The following is a 19,553-nucleotide window of genomic DNA, read 5'->3' as shown; positions in this document are numbered from 1 at the left end:
TGGTGTCTGTGTAAAATATAAAATTGCCTTTGAAAGAATGTAAAATAAAGATTTCCGATTTTGCATTGCTTTGAAGTGAATTGTAAAGGATACAGTTTTGCAGTGCTCTCTTTCTCTCACAGCATGACAGTTTGTCAGTGCAGTAGTTTTCCACTGACAGCTTCCATTTGATTTGCATTCAGATGCATGTTAGGAATACCTAGAGGTGACCGAGTGGAAAAATTTCTTGAAGATGAAAATGCGTAGGTGAATAATTGTTTTGAGGCAACCTCCACCTCGCACGTTTGTTTGGCAAAGACCTGCAGGTTGTTAGGGTGTGTCAATAGCTACTCTATACGATGTTTCTGAGAAAGAAACGGAAACATGTTCCAAGAATCTGTTTTGGCAACGTTCAAAATATATGACAATAACAATCTCAATGCTTCAAACCAAGCCGATGCACAGCCTACGGCTTGGCGTTTCACCTGTATGAGAGATTCAATATTTCTAGTCTAATCGAAGGCATAACCTTGTCTAACCTAATCTCTATCCATATCTGGTTTGAACTACTTTCCATGAGTAAAGAAACGAAGTATTACGACAAGACTGTTTGACTTGAGAGAGAACAAAATGCAGTACTGCGAAGTGCAACATGCAGTGGAAAGTCTGATCGCATCCATTCAACATGCGATATTTTACCTCTTCCGTACTAAGCCAAACAGCGTCTTATCAGATATAGAGCTGTTCTGTGAAATACTTATACCCGTTTATTTGCTCCGGTTAATGTTAATATGACCTCTTTTTCTATCTCTGCATTTCCTCCTGAGGCTGGTGCTGCTACTACAGGCAGTCAGGCAGTGGAAAAGTACTGGCAAAATAATGTCGTGGGCTGCTCTTTGTTCATTGTTGCAGCCAGAGAGCAACTGTGAAAAACAACGAATCTGTTTCAGCATATATTAGACGTCCACATTTGGACTGACCGCTTCATTTTTACAACTTAAATCCATAGCTGTGGGAATTGCACTCATAGCAGAATATGTGACTCCACTTAATGACCAATTCAAATACATTGCATGCAAATAATTTGCAATCAAGGGTGATTGCTAGTAACTGTAATTCAGAAAGCATATTTTAAAGTTTTACTTGTGGTAAATAAACTAGACTATGTCTATGTTCTTTTACAAATCATGTTAAAGTTATAATATGTTACCATCTTAATAAAAGCTATTGCTGTTTGAATGAAGCGAGCAATTACTTGCAATTCCAATTACTGTAGTTATGAGGAAATTTACTTCATAAATTAAAATAATGATAAAAAAAAAATACAGTTTTCTCTAACTGGGTTTGGGCAACATTATATTATTGTGGTATTACCCTTACGAAAAAGAAGTTTATTCAAGTGTGCTATTAGTATACTTCTTTTAAACTAAAATAGGAAAGTATACTTTTAGTCTACTTTTTATGTACTTCTCAGAAATGGGCTTTATGAACTTCTCAGAAATATACTTAAAATGACATTTAAGTATACTTGACTTAAGTCTAAAAATATTTGAGCTTGTGCTCCTAGAATCTGTGTTTTCATTGTTATATGTTAGGGGTGCTAGTACACATCTTCTGTACAGAATTTCCCAAAAAAACAAACAAAAAAACACACACAATTGAAGAAGAAACCGAAACAACAGATGCTTCCACGTGTAGTCTAACAGACAAAAAACAGCATCAAAACTGTGTAACATTATGGAATAAAATGTCGACCAATGAAGAGGTAATAATGACTGTCAATTTTTGGGGTGTTGATCGACTCCATCTACGTTTTGATTATCATTCTGAATCAAATTCATAGTCTTTTTTCAGTTTTTGTTCAAAATGTTGTTTGTTTCTTTATTTTTTATTTATGAAACTTACCCACATTCAAGTGTTTAAAAATAGAACGCATGAAGCTAGAATAAAATGTTTTTGTTTACAAGCAGCTACCCTGTTCTTTCTTTTGATGCTTTGTATGTTCAGATATTCACATAACAAAATATATACAAATTAATACCTAAATAGGGATATAGCAGTATACTTAAAGTATGATGTAAAACTACTAAACTAGTAGTTTACTGTGACTATACTACAAAGTATACTAAAAATGCAACTAGTATTTAATTAGTAAACTATCAGTATACCTATAATTTCACTTTTAGTATAGTTGCAGTACAAGCTAAAAACTTTGATGTAAACTAGTTGTGTACTCAAATTTACTATACTGTTATACTTAAAGTATTACTTAAAAGTATACTTTTATATACTAGAAAGTGGGCCAATTTAGTCCCAAGGAGTATTGAAATAGTACACATACTACCAGTACACTGATATTTGTATATTTACTAAGTATCCTTAAAAATATACTTGAACTTTACTTATGTTTACTTAATAAAATAAACTTGAAGTATACTACTTTTTGGTAAGGGTGTCTTTATTTGCAAATAAAAAAAAATCTAACAACCACGACACTGAATAATTCTCCATAAAATGCAAATGACAACTTGAGCATTTGATTACGAAATGACTCATAATAGCATTGCATAATATTGCATAATAGCATGTCTTTTATGTTGTTGAGAACATTTTCAAGCATATCATTCTTGTGTCATCCACAATTCCTTTTTTATTTGTTTCAAACTGAAGGGTATCATTTCTTTTATAACCTTTTATAACATTTGTGACTCTAGTTTAAAAAACAACAATATTAAACATTTGTTTTAATCATTAAAATGTAATATTATTTTTGACAAAATTACGTAATACACACACACACACACACACACACACAGTTAAAAAAGAAAAGAAAAAAGAAAGAAAAAACCCAAAACAATGTAATGAAGTGCAAAAAGAAAAAAATCTATATCAAAATTTGTTGTACATTTACTGTTTTCCAGATACAAGATATTCAGTGGATGTTGGTTAAATGTTTTGAAGAAACTGTTTTGTTTTTGTCTATTGCTCTGCTATGTATAAATATGACAATTAACCTCAATATTGAAAGGTATTCATCATGACTGTGGTTATAATACAAGGTAGTTGACTGGATCATACAATGTGAACAATCCCTCAAAGACCGCATTCTCTGTCAAGCCTTAGGTCATGCAGTAATGTAAACCTGTCACAAGCAATCACACACCAGGGCAGAGACACATGGAAAACAGCATTGTTCAGTATCTCATATGATGAATCATACTGTTCTCCACCACAACCCACAGCAAAACAAACACGGATGCCACACATTCCCAAAATTCAATATAGATGGCCAGTTAAGCGGCTCCGCTGTGCAGGAGATACCTCAACTAATCTAATGGAAAAGAGAAATATTTATAGATGCTGGGTTAATCAAGAGGCTTTAGGAGTGAGCTCAGGCCTGCGGTAACAGACCTCAAAGGAGCCACACCGATGCTCTGTCATCAGAAGACCAAACCGGTTTAGCACAAGGTGCAGAACACATATTTAACTACTGAACGCTACTGAAATTACTATTTAAATTGGCAGTATAAAGATGGATCATTTTACATCTGCTCTTGCTGCCTGCTTAACTGATGATGTTCAGCCCATGGCCAGTCATTACCTTCTTCTCATGCTGCTGTTTTTCTGCTCCAGTACCTTGGAATGTTACATTGCTCCACACCCCTCAGGTCAATTTATTGTGTTACATATTAAATTGCCCTTTTGGTTCTAATCATTAGCCGTCCTTTTTAAGATCTGTGTCCTCCAATGTATAACGACCTGCCCAACAGTCTTTAGCCATCTTGGGCTAACTGAGACTTGTCATAGCACTGGCATATTATTGCTCTTGTTGATTTTGCATGCTTCCATTGTCCCTATTTGTAAGTCGCTTTGGATAAAAGCATCTGCTAAATGACTAAATGTAAATGTAAATTCTTCTACACTGGTTATCTTTAGTAAAACATGATGTACTGTACTGAAAGATACTAACAAGTAAATATAAAGTGTAGACTTCAGCGTCATCTTGCAATTAAAAACCACATATTTATTGACAATTTTTTTCCGATCAGCTTTGGCCTGTTTATTCGCATAGCCTGTCTATTATTTTCAGGAAAAAAAAGTAAAAAGTTGTACATGGTAAAATCCAGAAGGGTGGAGGGTAAAGAGGGTGTCACAGATCTAACGACGGAAACTGGGTGAGGCACGATGACGCTAGAAGGGACAGACTTAATGGAAAATTACAATGCTGTCTTAGTACATTTTCATTTCTCTCCATAACCTTCTCAGAATTTTCTGAGAAATCCAAAATAATATATATATATATATATATATATACACACACACACAGAAGTGCTGAAACAATAAAAGTGTTAGCATCTAACCAGAAGCCAAATATATATATATATATATATATATATATATATATATATATATATATATATATATTTGTTTTTTGAGCCGAAAACTCATCACCAAACACCAATGACTTGTACATAAAGTATATGGACAAAAGTATTGGGACACCCCCTTCTTTAGAACAGAAGAAGGCACTTCCAAAACTGTGGCAACAAAGATGGAAGCATAATTCACGGATTTAAAAACTGTATTTCCATCTCTGTTGCAACAGTTTTGAAAGTGTTTAAAATGACTGTACCCATATACAAGTCATCGGTGTTTGGTGATGAGTTTTTGTCTGCATTTAATGTCACACCAGAGGTGTTCAGCTGGGATTAGGACTTTGCTTTATGCAGACCAGTCAAGTTCTTCCACACTGACTGAATCAATCATTTCTTTTTGAACTGTGCCTTATACACAGAGGCACTGTCATGTTAGAATAGAAAAGGGTCCTGTCCAAACTGTTGCTATAAAATTAGATGCACACAATTCCCTAGAATATCATTATATGCTTAAACATTAAGATTTGTACTCATGGAAATTACTAAAGTAGTCAACCCTGTTCTTTAGAAGGGGGTGACCCAATACTTTTGGCAATATAGTGTATATAGGCTATATAGTAAAGAGGACAGTATTAGAAGTGATCATTTTAGTGCGTAAGATAAATGTGGTTCAGAATAGTACAGGACCAGAATGCATAAAACAACATAGCTCTAATTGGAACCTTTATTTTTTTATATATTTGTCATTCTGAGGAAACTGCCTGAGTTAACACAAACAGGATATAACAGCTCCATTAAAACCAGTGTATATCATTAGATCAGGTTCTCAGGCAAACATACATGCAAATGACTTGGCTTAAAAATTAACTGTAATTTATAACAATCTAACTTTCATGAATAGTAATGAAGTAATTTATCTTAATGCAAGTTTTCTGTTACAATATACTGAGATTTTTAAAAGCAACACAATGTAATTTAGCCCTCAAAAATGTTTGGCCCTCTAGTAGCTGAAGCATAAAATTGCTTGTTACCTGTAGAGAATTTTGTAATTATGTGAGTTGTTCTTGGGCCCTGTTTTACTGGGTGGATGAATCTGATGGTTAGAGGTATACTGATTATTATTTTCAAGTAACCCTGAAGACCTTAATTAGCTGGTTCAGGTGTGTTTGATTGTGGTTTGAGCTGAACTCTGCAGGAGCAGGGTTGGAGACCTTTGGCACAAGCTATCCTTCCGCTCACGATCCTGTGTTTCAGATTCAGTAACTGTTATTTTATACCCCTCAACCTTCAGGCCACTTACTGTGTTATGCATTAAAATGCCCTTTTGATTATAATCAGCAGCAGTACTTTCTAAATATCATAGTTCTTACGATAATGCATTGTTTGTGCCATTTTATTTGCATACGTTTTGGTTCACTTCATTACCCTTTGTGTGTAAACCAAATAAAAAATCTCTTGAATATGTGTCTGTTTTATGTGAGAGAAAAGGGAGGAAACGTGGAACTGATGCAGTGAGACATCTGACCTTGCTTGTGTTCTTCAGCAATTTTTAAACATGTCATGTTCCTTTGGAAAGTCAAATATTTCCATCACCTTTCCCCCTCTTTTCTCTCTTTCTCTCTTCCTCAATTTCTCAAACTGTTTCACTTTGTCCTTGAGTATATATTTAAAGGAACATCATAGCTTTTCTGTGCTGGAAAGAGAGAAAGTGCAGAGACAGACTTTATTCTGTAGCCGAAGAGATCACCTGTCTGTCCAAACTCATTCATTAATTCATTTAAATAGCACATATACTAGTACATATTAATTTGTCATTCAAATGTGATTCAAAATCATTTGTCATTTGTAATGTATTCATAGAGTATCACTTGGTTCAAATCTGGAACTAAAAAGAACTAAGAGAGAAATGATGACCATTACATAAAGAGATCGAGGAGACTGAGAGGTTGTAAGTTCAGTGTTGCCAGTAATGAGGACACTTTAAGAAAAAATCCACAGCATTCCAGAGCAGTACTTGAATCAAACAATATGCCTCTGTGTTTGTGAGGTATGCTAAATTGCTTTAAATGTCAGTGCTAACAACACAGACCAATGCAGAAAACACTTGGGGTGCATTTAGAATGCATCCAAAGCTGTGTTTCATTTAGGATATTCAGCTAGACTAATAAATGTTTACAGTACTTTGAGAAATGCAGAAACAGTGGACCATTTTGAAAGAAAATTGGGCTGTACTGCAATTTCTGAATGGCTATATTGTTTGCTACACCATTAAATGCAGACTTCAAATCTTGAGTGATAAATCAAAAGGAACCATACACGTGTGTCTGGAAATAAATATTCATGAATGTATACATATAAAAAATGTAAAAAAATCTGGGGTTTTATTTTCATTTACATTTAATTCATACACATAAAAGGACCTTCCTTACTTCTTATGTCTAAACCATATAAAAATGGAACTGTATTCAATGGAGCTTAGATTTGACTGGAAATGAGTCTGACATGGGACACACATGCCATCTAGTGGTTTTTGATTTAGCAACTTCAGTTGAGACAAATACTGAACAGAGAACCTGGAACAACCAAGTTCTCTCTCCAGTGTTTTCTTTCCGTTTTACATTATGATGACTGATTGGCTATATCTAAGCCTCCACCTACAGTCAGTCACAAACGCGATGACTAAAGTCCTTGAGAATTAACACCAAGTTACACCATAGCCTAAACCAACAGCCTACTGAGAAAAACATTTGCAATGTCATCTGCTAACTGTGATGCTTGTTATGTTGTTGTCAGTACTAAGCACAGTGAAGACCAAGAGAAGGGAACATTATACCACAAGTACAAAGAGGGAGTCTGGTCTTCCCAGACTAAGGCATACTTCCAGTGTTTTGTTATCTGTCTGACATCCAATGAACCTTGGCACTTCTACATGAACATAAAACAGCTGTAAAATAACTACAAACAGGATTGGAAATGGTTTGCATCACCTAACATGAGCAATTTGTAAAGCATGTTAGCAGTTAGTGTGATTTAAGATTGTTGACTACTTTTAAGACATGGTGACTGTATGAGAAAGAAACTTTTAGGAATGCTGTGTCTAAAGCAATTGGACAGGAATCCTTGAGACAGCTGATCCTAATTTGGACACGAGCATTGCTGGTGTCATTTCTGTGTCAACAAACTCTATTTAAAGTGTCTATTTATCTTTGTCATTTCAGAGGAGCATGAAAGACGGTCTGATTTCAATTACCTCTAAGAGTTCTAATAACTAATTGTGCAAATGGCTTTGCAGAGCCCAAAACATCAATCACCAAATTTAACAGCACATGTACATTGTCAGCTTGTCATGTGTGCGCACACATGTAGAGGGGCATACCTGACCAAAAAAAACATCTCACACACAAAGACATACACAGGTGTCCGGTTACAGTACAGTACACTAATTTACACAATGACTTTGTCATCAACATCTCGCACGCATGAACATACAGGAAAGAGCCCATTTGCTCCTGTTTATATCTGTCTTATGTTGCAGTGAAATCTTCATATCACTCCTTTCCCTTCTCAGCATCAAATGTCATTAGCTGAAGCCTAATCACTCTTCCATAGTGCTCTTGTCCCTTTGCTGTCCAACTGGGGTATTTTTAGCTCTGAAACAACTGGGCTTCTAAAAAAGGGTTAGAGGAACACTGCTATGTAAGGTATCCTGCCTGCTCTCTCCCATCCTATTACCAGCACAATCCACCAGCCACTCTTTGTCTGTGGTTAGGAGAGAAGGCAGAGAGTCAAGGGTTTGCCTGAAGAAAACTGAATTTTCAGAAGAAGGGCACGCAAACAAAAGAAGAAAAGAAGGCCTGGACGATTGCCACTGTAATTATTTCTGTTATAAACTCTTGACTTATATTTCCATTTTTGACACTTCTAGACCAGAACTCTCTTAAGTCTAGTGGAGCTGCATGAAAAGCCACCGTTTCTTTTTGGAAAGGTCTTAAGTCACTAGTATAGACCATGCAGACCACCTGGATCCTGCTGCTTGCCTCTCTGGGCCTCTCTATCCTGACTGCTGCTGAGAAAGGCCTCGAATTCCCACGTTATGATGGTAAAGATCGTGTCCTGGACATAAATGAGAAGAACTACCGCAAAGCCCTGAAGAAATACGACATGCTGTGCCTGTTCTACCACGCTCCTCTGCCAACTGCAAAAGAACTGCAGAAACAGTTACAAATGACTGAATTAGTGCTAGAGGTAAGAGAGGACAAGACAAGTGGGAATGTATGGTGTAAGATATAAGACTGAATGGACTTCAGAGAGTGTTATTCGGAGCAAAGCAACATGGAATTGCCTATAGATGTGCAGTAAACATGAATAAAGGTTTTTAAACATATAATTTAAAAGATTTCATATTTTCAAATGAAATTTGAATGTAAATGGGTTGCAAGTGAAATGTAATAATAAAAATAAATGTAATATAATATAGGTTCAAATCTATTTTTTGTATGTAATATCAGTGCAGCTAGAGGGCTGCAGCTGACCGACATGTCTATCTTCACATCTCTTTTTCACTTAAGTATTTATCTGGATTTAAAAGTGAACATTATCAGTCATCATGTTAATTAGGCACTTCATGTTCAGTGCACCTGATAGCTTCTGAATGTGGGCTTGGGAAACTGGTCCTATAGTATTGGCTTTTAAAATGCAGCCATTTATACTACTTGCATCATGATGAAAGCAGAACACTGTGGGTATTTATGGATCAAGAACACTTCTAAAATGATTACATAAGTGTAGCCTCCTTAACTCTGAATTCATGGCTCACTATCCATCACTTTCTAGGTTCACTATCTAGACAACAATGCCAGTTTGACTCAGCGGTACTCCATGTACTACTAATATATTCTAAAACACGCATACATATATGTATATAAATAGGTTATATGTATTTTATTAGACTTTAATGTAATTTTATTTTATTTTATTTGACATTTTCCTTGGAGCTTGAGCTAATAGTAAATAAAAAATATGACCCAATAAAATCAGCCGTTACAGTGCTAATCATGATTTCTTTTTCCACAGTTAGCCGCTCAAGTCTTGGAGGAAAAGGATATTGGCTTTGGAATGGTTGACTCCCAAAAAGATGCTAAGGTTGCCAAGAAACTAGGTGAGGTTAAAACTCTGGGTGCGATTGTTTTATACAGTCTATGGGTGCGATATCTGAATGAGAATCACCATTAAAATGTTTATGAAGACATTTAGACAATGTACTATAAATGCAGTGTAATTCATATAAAATTAACAGTAAAAACACAGAAAATAGTCATTTAAACTGAATTACCAAAATTAAATAAATGTTTAACAATTATATTGCTATAAATGTATTAATGGAATTTTATAGGCTCCATGAAGTATTAAGATAAGCTGTCACACATTTTAAACACTTTTCAGCCATCTATCCCAACAAATCTTCATTCCATCTTAGTTTAACAGGTGCAACAAAAATAAAATGAAAATCTGTTTTGGTCTCATGAAAAATTGATGGAAACAACATTGCAGTGCACTGACTATAGAGAGATACAAACATGGCTATTATGTACCCATGATACATATCATGGCCTTAAAACATCTCCTAAAATCCTCTGTAAATATCCCAGTAAAATAAATTTTAGCAACATCAATGTTTTTTTTGCATAAACGGATGCTGATACACTGTACAGTAGACTATATGCATGTACAGTGTACATTTACATTGCAGTCATGAATGTCTATATGTTTCATTTGAAGGTCTGCATGAGGAAGGCAGCGTCTATGTCTTTAAGGAGGACCGTGTGATTGAATTTGATGGCCTGCTCGCTACAGACACTCTTGTGGAATTCCTTCTGGATGTAAAGAATCTGTGTTTATCGTAAAGTAGACATCTAATTTGTTGTAGTGCTTTTATATGCCATTTTAACTTTCTGCCTCCATCTCTCCCTCATGCTTTAGCTGTTGGAAGATCCGGTTGAGATCATTGACAATGCTCTGGAGTTACGAGCTTTTGACCGTATGGAAGAAGACATCAAACTCATTGGTTTCTTCAAGAGTCCTGACTCTGAACGTAAGTATGTGTGTGCAGACTGTGAGGACCAGTTACATCCTTCAGCTGTGGTTATCTGATCTCTGCACTTTCCAAACACATATATCATAGTATGCAAAAAATTAATACCATGCAATAAATGTTAACATATTAATTTTTAATGTCTGTACATTCCAGTTATGTTTTTAAATGCACAAAGAAACTTCTTGAACATTGTAGGCTACTACTCTTTCAAGCTACAGTGCTGCTTGAAAGTTTGTGAACCCCTTGAAGAATCTGTGAAAATGTGAGTAATTTTAACAAAAAAAGAGAGATCATACAAAATGCATGTTATTTTTTATTTAGTACTGTCCTGAGTAAGATATTTTACATAAAAGATGATTACATTTAGTCCTCAAGACAAAAACATTAAAATTATACAAATTATTAAAATAACCCCATTCAAAAGTTTGTGAACTCTTGGTTCTTAATACTGTGTGTGGTTACCTAAATGATCCACAACTGTTTTTTGTTTTGTGATGGTTGTTCATGAGTCCCTTGTTTGTTCTGAACAGTTAAACTGAGCACTGTTCTGCAGAAAAATCCTCCATGTTCTGCAGAATCTTCAGCTTTCCAGCATCTTTTGCATATGTGACCCTGGACCACAAAACCAGTCTTAAGTCGCTGGGGTATATTTGTAGCAATAGCCAAAAATACATTGTATGGGTCAAAATGATACTTTACTGTAAGGGTACACGAATTAGCATGAATTCATGCAAATATTAATGTGTGAATTATGCATTACTTCATGCATTAATATCTCATGAATTATCAGGAACTAACATGAGTTCAAAGTCTTTCATTCATGACTTCATGGATGAACAACACCTTAATTAAGACATTAACTGAGGTGAGTACATCATCATGATTTATGATTTATTACGCATGATCATGATGTTTTCTTTATTCACAACAAAACAAGGTCTTTACTATCCATTGTGAATAAAGCTATGCTTATGGTACATGATTCAAAAAAGCATTATTCCGTGCATCTAAGACTACTTGATTTATTAAAGGAATATACAAAAATCCACATTACCTCATGCATGCATATAGACTAGAACAGTATATCAATTAATGTGAGAACTTATGTTTTTCATTAAATATGATATTAGTTATCAAGCATGTTCATATCTTCTTCATAGCCTGCAGGTAAATGTACATTGGCCAATCACAGCACATAGTATGTGAATTCTGTTGACATCCAAAAACAGTAGTCATCATTAACTAAGCATCAACTACTCGTGATTTCATCATGTGTGTGGCCCCTCAACTAAAGTGGTGACTTCATATACCATGAACTTTAAGTGCCTGTATATCTGAAAACTCTTTACAAAATCATGCATTTTTTTCTTTTCTCTTTAAGATAGCTGAAGCTATAGGCTCCTGCTCACAAAAAAACCCCTGCAACTAACATATAATTCCGTTTTATGCACTCTATACAAAGGACAAGTTTGTATATGTACTGCCATGTTTGTGCCATTTATTTGATCAGTTTATTTTTGTTCAACATTAAATATTTAATGAGGAGTCCACATCTGTAGCTTGTTACATTAAAAGGTGTCTCCTTACCTTTAAAAAGACCAAGCTGTTTGTGAAACCTTGTTTCATCTTTTTTTTTTTTTTTTTTGGTTACACTTTATTTTAAAGTCTCTTAATGAGAATGAGAATGAGCTTTATTGGCCAAGTATGTTTACACATACAAGGAATTTGTTGTAGTGACAGACGCTCCACAGTGCAACAGAAAGACAGCAACAGGACAGGACACAGGTAATAAAAACAAAATAACAACAAATAGCCAATAATCAATGTACAAAGCAGCAAAAAAAAACATAATATATAATATAGACAACTATGTATGTACAGGTCAAGTATGTGCAAATTAGAAATTAGAAATGATACAAATAAAAATAAAATAATTGAGTGTGGTGAATGGATAATGTATTAGTTGTGTGTTCCGCGTTTATTGTTGAGTGTTCATGAGATGTATTGACTGAGGGAAGAAACTGATTCTGTGTCTGGTCGTTCTGGTTCTCAGAGCTCTGTAGCGTCGACCAGACGGCAACAGTTCAAAGAGGGAGTGTGCTGGGTGTGAGGGGTCCAGAGTGATTTTACCAGCCCTTTTGCTCACTCTGGATGAGTACAGTTCTTGGAGAGTGGGGAGGGTTGTACCAATGATTCGCTCAGCAGTCCGGACTACCCTCTGTAGTCATCTGAGGTCAGATTTGGTCGCTGAGCTGAACCAGACAGTTATTGAAGTGCAGAGGATGGATTCAATGATGGCAGAGTAGAACTGTTTCAGTAAGTCCTGTGGCAGGTTGAACTTCCTCAGCTGGCGAAGAAAGTACAACCTCTGCTGACAATGGAGTCAATGTGAATATCCCACTTCAGGTCCTGAGAGATGGTGGTGCCCAGGAATCTGAATGACTCCACTGCAGTCACAGTGCTGTTCATGATGGTGAGTGGGGGGAGAGCAGGGGGGTTTCTCCTGAAGTCCACAATCATCTCCACAGTTTTGAGCGTGTTGAGCTCCAGGTTGTTGAGACTGCACCAGACAGCCAGCTCCTTAACCTCCTGTCTGTAAGCAGACTCGTCACCGTCCTGGATGAGGCCGATCAGTGTGGTGTCGTCTGCAAACTTCAGGAGCTTGACGGAGGGGTCTTTAAAGGTGCAGTCGTTAGTGTAGAGGGAGAAGAGCAGTGGGGAGAGAACGCAGCCCTGAGGAGCTCCAGTGCTGATGGTGCAGGTTACGGAGAGCTGGGTAAGTTTATTTTGAAGGGTTTCCGTGATAATGGTGTTAAAAGCAGAGCTGAAGTCCACAAACAGGATCCTCACATAAGTCCCTGGTCTGTCCAGATGCTGCAGGATGAAGTGCAGCCCCATGTTGACTGCATCATCCACAGACCTGTTTGCTCTGTAGGCAAACTGCAGGGGGTCCAGTAAGGGTCCAGTGATGTCCTTCAGATAAGCCAAAACCTTTCAAATGATTTCATGGCTAAAGACGTTGCTTGATGCTTGATGCAGACGCAACTAGTTGCTTATTAGCATGCATATTACTAGAATATTAGCCATTTATTAGTAGTAATTAAGCATATATTAATGCCTTATTCTACATGACCTTATTCTACAACCCTAATCCTACCCAATACCTAAACTTAACAACTGCCTTACTAACTATAACTATTAATAAGCAGCAAATTAGGAATTTATTGAGGAAAAAGTCGTAGTTAATACTAAAATGTTACTTTTTTTTGTGTCAATCCTTTATGGTTTTGTAAACCAGCTTTATGGTTTTGTAAAGAGTTTTCAGATATACAGGCACTTAAAGTTCATGGTATATTTACTGAATTCCTCCCCAGCTTTTTCCAGGCATTGCTTTTGATTTAACTGGGTTATACTGTTTAAGAATAAAGCAGAAAGTTATGATCAAAGTCCCTTTGTGTCCACAGTACATTGTGTGCAAAAGCTTGAACTTTCATGTTCCTATTCATGTCATTTCACAATTATGCCATCATTAATAACACACTGTTTATCAGTATTTAAAAGGACCAAGTCACCACTTTAGTTGAGGGGCCACACACATGATGAAGTCATGAGAAGTTAATGCTTAGTTAATGATGACTACTGTATTTGGATCTCAACAGGATTTACAAGCTATGTGCTGTGATTGGCCAATGCTGGGGTCTGTCCATTTGCCTGCAGGCTACTATGAAGAAGTTATGAACATGCTTGATATCTTATATCATATTTAATGAAAAACATAAGTTCTCACATTAGTTGATATACTGTTCTAACCTGTATGTATGCATGAGGTAACGTGGATTTTTGTAGCTACCTTTAATAATTCAAGTAGTCTTACATGCACAAAATAATGCTTTTTTGAATCATGTACCACTAGAATAGATTTATTCACAATGGATAGTAAAGACCTTGTTTTTTGTGGGCAAAGAAAAATCATGATCATGCGTAATAAATCATAAATCATGATGATGTACTCACTTCAGTTAAAGTCTTAATTAAGGTGTTGTTCATCCATGAATGAAACACTTTGAACTCATGTTAGTTCCTGATAATTTCTGAGATATTAATGCATGAAGTAATGCATAATTCACACATTAATTTATGCATGAATTCATGGTAATTCATGTACCATACCGTAAAGTGATACAGATTTTTCTTTTATGCTAAAAATCAATAGGGTATTAATTAAAAGATCAAATTTTGTCCTAACAAACATCAATGGAAAGCTTATTTATTCAGCTTTCAGATTATGTATTTCGCAAAAATTGACACTTAAGACTGGTTTTGTGGTCCAGGGTCACATATTTGATCAAACACTCAAACACAACTATTAAATAAGGTTCAAACATTCACTGATGCTCCAGAAGGAAACACGATGCATTAAGAGCAGGGGGTGAAAACTTTTGAACAGGATGAAGATGTCCAAAGTTTTCTTATTTTGTGGAAATATATATATTTTTTTCCATTTAGTACTGCCCTTCGGAAGCAACAGAAGATACTTGCATGTTTCCCCGAAGACAAATTAAGTACAATTTACCTTGATCTTCAAATTCAAAAAGTTTTCACCGCCCGGCTCTTAATGCATCGTGTTTCTTTCTGGAGCATCAGTGAATGTTTGAACCTTTTTTAATAGTTGTGTTTGAGTCCCTCAGTTGTCCTCAGTGTGAAAAGATGGATCTCAAAATCATACAGTCACTGCTGGAAAGAGTTCAAATATGCAAAAGATGCTGGAAAGCTGAAGATTCCGCAGAACATGGAGGATTTTTCTGAAGAACAGTGCTCAGTTTAACTGTTCAGAACAAACAAGGGACTGTCGTGGATCATCTAGGTAACCACACACAGTATGGAACCATATTTTGAATGGGGTTATTTTAATAATTTCAGCTATGTTTTTGTCTTGTGGACTAAATGTAATAATCTTTTATGTAAAATATCTTACTCAGGACAGTACTAAATAAAAAATAACATGCATTTTGTATGATCTCTCTTATTTTGTTAAAATTACATTTTCACAGATTCTGCAAGGGGTTCCCAAACTTTCAAGCAGCACTGTTTAGTTGGCATTTAAAGGTCATTTATTTCTTGTCACCACTCCGGTAGGCAACACTGTCAAAAATAAAGGTCCCAGTTATGATCAAAATGGAATGTACAACTTTTGATTCAGTTACCTTTTAATAAACAAACAAACAAATACTAGCCAAATTTTTTTCTCTGGTTTCCTCAGATTATCTTGCTTTCCAAGAGGCAGCTGAACAGTTTCAGCCTTTTATCAAATTTTTTGCCACCTTTGAGAAATCTGTGAGTATTGTTTTATTTTATATTCTGTTTATGTTTAGAATATTTTTAAGCTGTCATTGTGCCATTATTTTCTTTTGGGGAGTGGAGAATTCTCTACTGATGGCAGATGTGTTGCTTTAATTGTTGCGTTTCAGGTTGCAAAAGAGCTGACTCTGAAGATGAATGAAGTGGACTTCTATGAACCCTTCATGGAGGAACCAGTCACCATTCCAGACAAACCACACTCAGAGGAAGAGCTGGTGGCCTTCATAACCGAACACAGGAGGTAATCAGTAAAAGCTAATCTAATGATACTCTGAAGGATGGATAGACAGTTATTTGATACTGATGTCAAATTCATACTGATGATATCTATTGACCTCCACAGACCAACTCTAAGAAAGCTCAGGGCAGAAGACATGTTTGAGACCTGGGTGAGCAATATTTTTAAATATGAATTTTATGGAATTGTATGATTGTTATATTTCTTAATTTATTCATGGCTTTCTGGAAAACTATTTTGACTGGTCAGTTGCATTATCTAGTGGTCAGATACCTCCTAAAATCATCCATGGCAGTGCTCTATATCAGTCTGCTCAAACATTAACTTAAACTAGGGCTACATTCATGCCTCTCGTATCACACTTTCTTGACTCACTTTCTTGTTTTATACAAACATGACTGTGCCATCTTGCATCTCAGTTGTTGATTGTCATAAAAATTACTCCAGAGGACTTCACTATTAATATTATTATATTATATTATCATTGGACTGTTTATATTGTAACTGACTGTTTTTTTCTAATAAGAGCAGATAAGATATCCAGTTATAAAATAATTGAAACCCAAATCAATATTTTATGTCCACAATGCCAGTGCACTCATTTATCGAGTAGCCATATAATAAGTGGAACAGTGAAAAGTCAAACTGCAAAATAAAGCCCCGTTGCAGAGCAGAGAAATATCTGTGGATATCATAAAGCAATGACACACTGAAATAAATGTTCTCTTTTGCAGGAGGATGATTTGAATGGAATTCACATTGTAGCCTTTGCAGAAGAAGAGGACCCTGGTATGTACAATTCCAGGGCACCTCGTCATTCCTTATAAATCCAAATGATATTCATTTAGTGTGAGGTCATCAAAAGGACTTGACCTCGAATATGGTTTTCAGATGGTTTTGAATTCTTGGAGATTTTGAAGGAGGTGGCCAGAGACAACACACACAATCCAGACCTGAGTATTGTGTGGATTGACCCAGACAACTTCCCACTGGTGACTAAAACAAGTCTGGATAGATGCATGACAATATTTTGAGTCAGTAATACTGTAATGTGATGACAAAAACTGGAAGAAATATTTTCTTCAGTTGAACCCCTCTTTATATGCACATTTCCTTTCTTAGCTCATTCCTTACTGGGAGAAGACCTTCAAGATTGACCTCTTCAGACCACAGATTGGTGTAGTTAATATTACAGATGTAAGTACGCTACTTCCATTTTTAAGCAGATCTGCTGAATTCATTATGAAAGACCCTTTCTCATGCTTGGATCTGTCCCACTGTCATGTCCTCTATGACAGGCTGACAGTGTCTGGTTGGAGATTTCTGATGATGATGAGCTGCCGTCACCTGAAGAGCTGGAAAACTGGATAGAAGATGTGCTCTCTGGAACAGTGAATACAGAGGATGATGATGATGACGACGACGATGATGATGATGACGATGATGATGACGACGACGATGATGACGATGATGACGACGATGATGATGATGACGATGATGAATGATTCATATACTGTGAACCTCAAACAAATCTGCTAAAAAGATCTTTCTTTTACAGCAAAATCATTTTGTACATTTTGTGCACTGCAGAGTTTTCTTAATGTTAAATTGAAATTATACAAGTCAAAGACGTCTCTTATTTATCTAGGTGAAAATTATTTATTTTAATCACCTCTAAACTGGAAATAGACTTGATAAAGGGATTAATTTTAAATTTTAAGGGTGCAATTTTGTCACTGCATCAATTATTACTCTCCTGTACATTTTCTACTGTAATCAATCAAACAAGACAATAAAACGTTACAACAGGTTTAGGAAGGATGGTCCTATTTAAACATGATTCATATTAATATGATTTGACACAAATCGTCTGAACAGACTGCTCAACTATAAGCATACCACTTCCTGCAGAGCTTTGCAGTCCTGCATAGAGCAGTGCATACCGCACTGAAATACGCTGAGTAAGTATGCCTTATATGGTCCCTGTACAGAAAGTTTTCAAGATTGCTGGTGGGATCCTGAATTTCCTCAGCATTCGCAGAAGATACATCTGTTGTCTGGTTTTATTTACCTGAGATTGTGTGTTTCCAGACCAAGTCAAGTTTTCAGAGATGTTTGCTCCAAGTTATTTAAAGTTGTTCACCCTCTCCATGGGGCCCGGTTGATGATGAGTGGAGAGTAGGTCCACAGCTGTCTCTTCCTAAACTCTACACTCAGTTCCTTGGTTTCTTGTTCTTGGAGATGAGGCCCAGAACCACCATCAGAGTTGGGCAAGGTACTTGGAAAATGTAGTGAGCTAAGCTAACAGTTACTCTTCATTAAATGAAGCTTCACTACACTAAAGCTACTAATAATGGGTTTGTTAGATTTATAGTGTGCGAATAATCAAGATTTGACAATAACCAGTCATATTGGCAGCACCGAGGGGCCCCCAAATAAAACTCTGCTTAGGGCCCCATAAAGGCTTGGGCCTGCCCTGATGATGAGTGACTGTGTTTCACATGAAGGGCAGTGGCTGTCATTAAGGAGGACCACACTGTAAAAAAAAAGAAAAAAAAAAAGAGGCAACCAGCTTCAGCAGATTATAGAGTTCTCTCAACTTGTTGTTTTAATTTATGCAACAAAAAGTTGATAATCTCCTACAAAAATAAATTGAGAGAACTCTAAAATCTGCTGAAGCTGGTTGCCTTAATTTTAAGTTGGCTCAACATTTTTTTTTTTTTTTTTTTTTTTTTTTTACAGTGCATGTGATTGATTTTGATGGACTTCTTTCTTAAGACACTCTTGTGAAATTCCTTTTGGATGTAAATAATTTCATTGGTTTCTTCAAGAGTCTTGATTCTGAACCAGCAGTGTAAGCACCACACTGAATATTATACAAGTCAAAGAGGTCTTTTATTTATCTCGGTGAAAATCATATTATTTTAATCAAGTCTAACCTGGAAATTCATAAATGGATTCAAATGAAATACTGCGGTGTAATTTTGTCACTGCATTATATATTACTGTATTGTAATCAATCACACAAGACAAAAAAACTTTACAACGGGTTTAGAAAATGTGTTAAGGGCTTATGGGTTTACAGATTTATACATTTTGACACAACTACTAAAAAATAATGGAATTTTATTTCACAAATCTCTGTAATAGAGTTATAATAAATCCTGTCTAGAATTTCGTGGGGGATTGTGTGTATATCGCAGTTTTACTCATCCCCGCAGCTTTCAAGTTTATAATGAGGGAAATTCCTGCAAACATTTATTCAATATAGCAGGTATGGCAGGGCTCTAGACTGCGACCATTTTTTGAGAATGTGCGAGTTAAAATTTGACGTGTTCGCACTTGTGCGAGTGCATGGTCTGCTCTACTCCAAAGCGTCTGCTTCATACAGCGCGCGCTGCAGAGCTGCGGCACATTGTTATGGGGGGTGCACCGTGCCATGGATTACCAACCAAAGTCGGCAGTCGTGTAGTTTTTACGTGTGAGAAGGAGTACGTCGCAACACAGA

The 19,553-nt window shown here is 36.1% G+C and overlaps 1 protein-coding gene across 2 annotated transcripts; it reads left to right on the top strand.

Annotated features, from left to right (window-relative positions):
- The first annotated feature begins 8,007 nt into the window (after positions 1-8,007).
- On the top strand, positions 8,008-18,585 carry LOC306877373 (calsequestrin-2-like). Of its 2 annotated transcripts, XM_079429108.1 has the most exons (12): positions 8,106-8,225; positions 8,341-8,600; positions 9,429-9,513; positions 10,134-10,234; positions 10,335-10,446; positions 15,710-15,783; positions 15,918-16,048; positions 16,151-16,196; positions 16,780-16,834; positions 16,937-17,037; positions 17,168-17,242; positions 17,344-18,585. In XM_079429108.1, exons 2-12 carry the CDS (start codon positions 8,364-8,366, stop codon positions 17,548-17,550), a joined length of 1,224 nt encoding a protein of 407 aa, XP_079285234.1. In that variant the 5' UTR covers positions 8,106-8,225; positions 8,341-8,363; the 3' UTR covers positions 17,551-18,585. The 2 variants fall into 2 exon arrangements, with proteins under 2 accessions (XP_079285233.1, XP_079285234.1); XM_079429107.1 differs by having other exon boundaries at positions 8,008-8,600.
- Positions 18,586-19,553: the final 968 nt, after the last annotated feature.

The sequence above is a fragment of the Barbus barbus genome, assembly GCF_936440315.1.
Source record: "Barbus barbus genome assembly, chromosome: 11".
Taxonomy (NCBI): domain Eukaryota; kingdom Metazoa; phylum Chordata; class Actinopteri; order Cypriniformes; family Cyprinidae; genus Barbus; species Barbus barbus.
The sequence above is the reverse complement of the archived record's forward strand: the minus strand, read 5'-3'. Positions and strand labels throughout refer to the sequence as shown.